This window comes from Tupaia chinensis, unplaced genomic scaffold (genome assembly GCF_000334495.1).
Source record: "Tupaia chinensis unplaced genomic scaffold, TupChi_1.0 Scaffold000226_1, whole genome shotgun sequence".
In the NCBI taxonomy this organism is placed as follows: Eukaryota; Metazoa; Chordata; class Mammalia; order Scandentia; family Tupaiidae; genus Tupaia; species Tupaia belangeri.
The window spans coordinates 6,058,410-6,062,554 of record NW_006159701.1 but is presented as its reverse complement, the minus strand read 5'-3'; the positions used below and the strand labels follow the sequence as shown (position 1 = coordinate 6,062,554).

Sequence of the window (4,145 nt, the reverse complement as noted above, 5' to 3'; positions counted from 1 at the left end):
AGAATCCTCCAGGACCAGGGACCCAGCGGCCTCTGCTGGCCACCTAGGGGTACTGCATGGCCTGACCTCCCACCCACACTCCCTGGAGAACAGAGAGGAGTCTATGCACAGTGCTCCACCAGTTAGCTGGAGCCTGACTCACAGACCCTGGAAAGCCAGGTAAGGATGTTGGCTCTTTGCAAGGTGATGGGCAGTGTCAGGATGGGTTTAAGCAGGGGAGGTGCCAGGGCCAGATTTGCATTTCCGGGAGATCCCTCTGCTGCTGAGTGTAGGCTGGATGGGTGTGTGTGTGTGTGTGTGTGTGTGTGTGTGTGTAAGGGGGCTGGAGGGGTGGGCAGCAGGAGTGGAGACCCAGAAGGGCCTGTATGGTAACATGAAAGGGACAGGAGCCAGGAGTGGTGTAGCCAGGCTGGTTGAAGGGAGAGCCTGAATAGAGACAAAGTCTAGTGTGGGGGCATATAGCCAGCAGTTCCCCGGGCCAGTGTCCTCCGACCCTGGCAGGCCCTCCCCCACAGTCAAATGCCAGTCTAGCAGACACAGGGCACTGGGTCGCCCTCCCAGGCTGCCCATGTTCCTTACCTCATGCCGTTCCAGCCTGTGGGCTGCTCGACCCTTGCTGTCCTCCCTTGAGCCGCTGTTGGGACGCCCGCTGTACAACCTCCCAGCCATGGTGGCAGCTGGAAGAGAGGGTGAGTGGCTGGGAGATGCTGCCTGGGCACAGATCAGGGCGGGGGGAGGCCGGACAGGACACGTACCCTCAATCTCCTTAGCTCGCACGCGGCGGATGGCAGCTCTGATCAGCTTGCGTTCCTCGTACTCGCCGGCACTTCGCAGCTGCAGGTAGACAGGCCGTGGGTGGCGCTGGGCTGTGGAGTCCAGGTGTTCACCTGCCCGGCTCACCCACCCCGCCCTGGCCTGGGCCTCACCAGCACAGTCAACTCCTCCACATCACTCATGGACTCCAGCTGTCCTGCCAGCCGCGCCAGAGCAGCCCGCTGCTCGGCCTCCCTCTGCTGAGCACTGCAGGAGACAACACAACTGTAACCACCCCTGCGTGGCCAGGGTGTGGAGGATGTGGGCTAAGGGTTGGGCAGGGACCTTGGCAGAGGGCACAGGGCTGTGCACACCTTCTAACTGCACACTGATGCATGAGCGCCTGCGGACACAGGCACTAACACTTGCTCAGATGTGCCGTCCACACTGGCATGAGCAAGACGTCATGGTCAGCACATGGTCTATGCTTCCCAACACCCCGTCCAGAGGTGTGCACAGACTGCCACTTGTACACAGAGGGTCAGCAGACACACCTGTGCTCACACAGAGCGGAGCCCTGGCACCCACTCGCCCTCCTTTCCTCATGTCCAACCCCCCACCACTCACTGCAACCAGTTCTCCTTGTTGTCCTGCCGCTCCGCACGGAAGCGCTTGGATGCCAGGGCCTCCTCCTCGCGCTCCAGCTCCTGCCGCTGCAGCTCCCGGATGGCTGAACGGATGCGCCGCCGCTCTGCCAGATCCGAGGTGACCTCCAGCTGTGGGGCAGGAGGGAGTGAGGGGCAGGTCAGTTTGGTTGCCGGGGCGGAGAGCTGGTACCAGCTGCCCACGGCTCTGCCTGGAGCACAAAGAGTGGCCTGTCCTCACTCCTCTGCCCCAAGCCGTTCACGTGCCTGCTCGCCCACCCAGGGTCTCAGGGGAGACCCATAGTGAGGGGACCCTCACTGTGCCAGGGCTCCCAGGGAATCCACTGTGCACTGTGGTTCACAGAGCATCCACCATGAGCGGGCAGCTAACAACCGGCCATCCACGTCAGATGCCAAGTGGCCAGACCCTCCTTCCTGCAACCCCTGCCCCTTAGAGCCCTTCATCAAACTCCCAAGATCCCAGAGAGTCATTACATGAGGGGGGCCACCCCACGGGCTAACAGTGTGGGTCAACCTCCAGACAGATAAGGCAGCTGGCACTAAGGGCTACCCAGGGTCCCAGAAAAGGAATCTATGGGGAAGAGGTGCTCTGACCCAGCTTCTCAGCCCCTCAGCTTCTGGGAAATTGGGGGAAACTGGTCTAACCAGGTCCGGAAAAGGTACCTTCCCTGGGCTAAGTCTGCCAATCCTATTGCCTCCCATGCACCTCCACCTGGTAGAGATGCCCTCCCAGAATCCTCTGCGGCTCAAGGAGGAGGACTGGTCTGGAGTCCCCCAGGAGGAGTATTAGCAAAGATAACCCTCCATTGTAGGTCTGAGGCAGGTGAGAACAGGTAAAAGCAGGGGAATTTCCTCCATTTGCACCCCCAGAATCATTCTAGCTGTAGGGTCAAGGAGTCCTCTATTCCGTCCTTTTTAGCCCCCCCATCTTTCCTTCCTGCTCAGTGGGGAGGCAAATAGCAGGGACAAAGTGGCATAGGGCACAGATAGGTTTCAGCCGGGAGTGTGGCCTCACCAACTCAGTCACAAGCCAGCTTGTCCTAGTCTGAGCAGAGTGGGGAGAGCCTAGGCCCCAGTCCTCCATGCTCCACATTCATGAGGAGCTATGGGAGGGTACCTGAAACTCAGGCCAGAATCTCCAGCTGGTCCCAGCCCCAGTCCGGTCCTGGCTGGGTAGATGGGCACACATCCCTGAATCTGTGTCTGGGTTTTCTCATTTGTCAGATGGGACAAAAGCCCTACCTCCGGGCAGCGATGGGGATGGGAGCAGACTCGGGGTCCCCCCTGCACAGCTGCAAGTGCAATAAGCCAACCGCCCTGCTTGATTCTAGCTAATTGGGAGAAGGGAGAGAGAGGGAAGGGAAAATGGGAAGGACAGGACACCTAGATCTGTCAGTCAGACCCTTTCTTATTCCAATTTGACAGGTGAGGAAACAGGTTCAGAGAGCAGAAGTGATCTGCTCATGAACAACCCAAGCCAGGATTTCAACCCACTCTGACTCCAGGGCCTGCCCTAGACTGAAGACAGATCTGCTGCTGGCGTCTGTCTGTCATGGAGGGGGCCTTGAGGACCCTGGCACTGTGTGTTGGGGACTCCTCTAGCCTGGACTAGAGATGCTTTGAGCCCTAAGGGGGGGCATTATACCAACCAGGGTGAGAACCAGGCTCACCTCCCCACCCTCCTAGCCTTGCCTTAGCCTAGAGCCCCTGTGGTACACAAGGAGATAGGGGACCTTAGGGGACAGTGGGCCCAGCCCCTCCTGTGTGGAAGGCAAAGAGGCCCAGAGGTGCAATGACTGACTGCTTCTCTGTTTTCTGGGTTCTGATTCCCAATGCTCCAGCCTCAGAGAGGGGGTCCTTGTTTCCCAAAACAAAACAAACTGATAGCTTTTTCTTTCTTTTTTTTTTTTTGGGGGGGGATGGGGGGGCTCTGCAACCCCAGGAGGCTTGTCCTCTTCTGGAAAATGGGAGTCTCTCCCTCTGATGGCCCCAAATGCGTGGTGCGGGGCTGAGGAATGGACGACCTCATTACCGCCCACCACCCTCTGGCATGACCCAGCGTCCCTGCCCTGGGCCCAGCCATGTGTGTGGAGGGGGACGTGCGAGGGAGCGAAGGAAGTACAAAGCGCCATTGTCCACCAGGGGGAAGGGGAAAGGGAAGAGGATGGGGCAGTTTCCGAAACTGCCCAGCAAAATTCTCTTGGGAGGAAAGAGGGTGCTTCCTCCTCCCGGGGGGCCAGGCCTGGGGTCACTTTCTGTCCTTGCTGCGGGGGGCATCGACCCGGCCCCACGTCTCTCTGGGCCTCAGTCTCCCCTCCAGCACAACGGAGGGGGGCTCTACAGGCTTTAGCTCAGTCCCAGCTCGCGCCAGTTGCCCACGGGGACCCGCCGGCAGTGGAGCGAGGCCTCGCCAGAGGGCGCCGAAGGCCTGCGGACTCCGGAACCACCGCCCACGGCTCTCCCGCCCGCCTCGCTCTAGGCGCCCACGGGGGGAGCCAGACAGGAAGCCCCCCGCCACCGCCTGCCTCAAGTCCGTGTCTACGAAGGGGAAACCGGGGTTCACAGGCAGCTTCCCGAGGCCCCCAGCGAGTGCGTGTCGGAGCCCGAACTCGAACCCGCGACCGAGGCGGAGGGCGTCCCGGCACGTGGCACCGGGGCCCGCGGCGTGGGCACCTCCCGGTGCCCCCATTCCCCAGGAATGTGCCGGAGCCAGGGCCGGAAACAGCG

The 4,145-nt window shown here is 60.8% G+C and overlaps 1 protein-coding gene across 1 annotated transcript in view; it reads right to left on the bottom strand.

The window, feature by feature from the left end:
* The window catches only part of SMTN (smoothelin), a 29,647-nt gene that overhangs the window by 21,845 nt on the left and 3,657 nt on the right, over positions 1-4,145 (bottom strand). Inside the window, exons 3-6 of the mRNA XM_014587637.2 lie at positions 1,381-1,529; positions 927-1,020; positions 756-834; positions 580-677 (exon numbers count right to left, since the gene is read on the bottom strand). Of these exons, the coding sequence (XP_014443123.1) occupies positions 580-677; positions 756-834; positions 927-1,020; positions 1,381-1,529 (420 nt within the window). The remainder of the gene's footprint in view (positions 1-579; positions 678-755; positions 835-926; positions 1,021-1,380; positions 1,530-4,145) is intronic.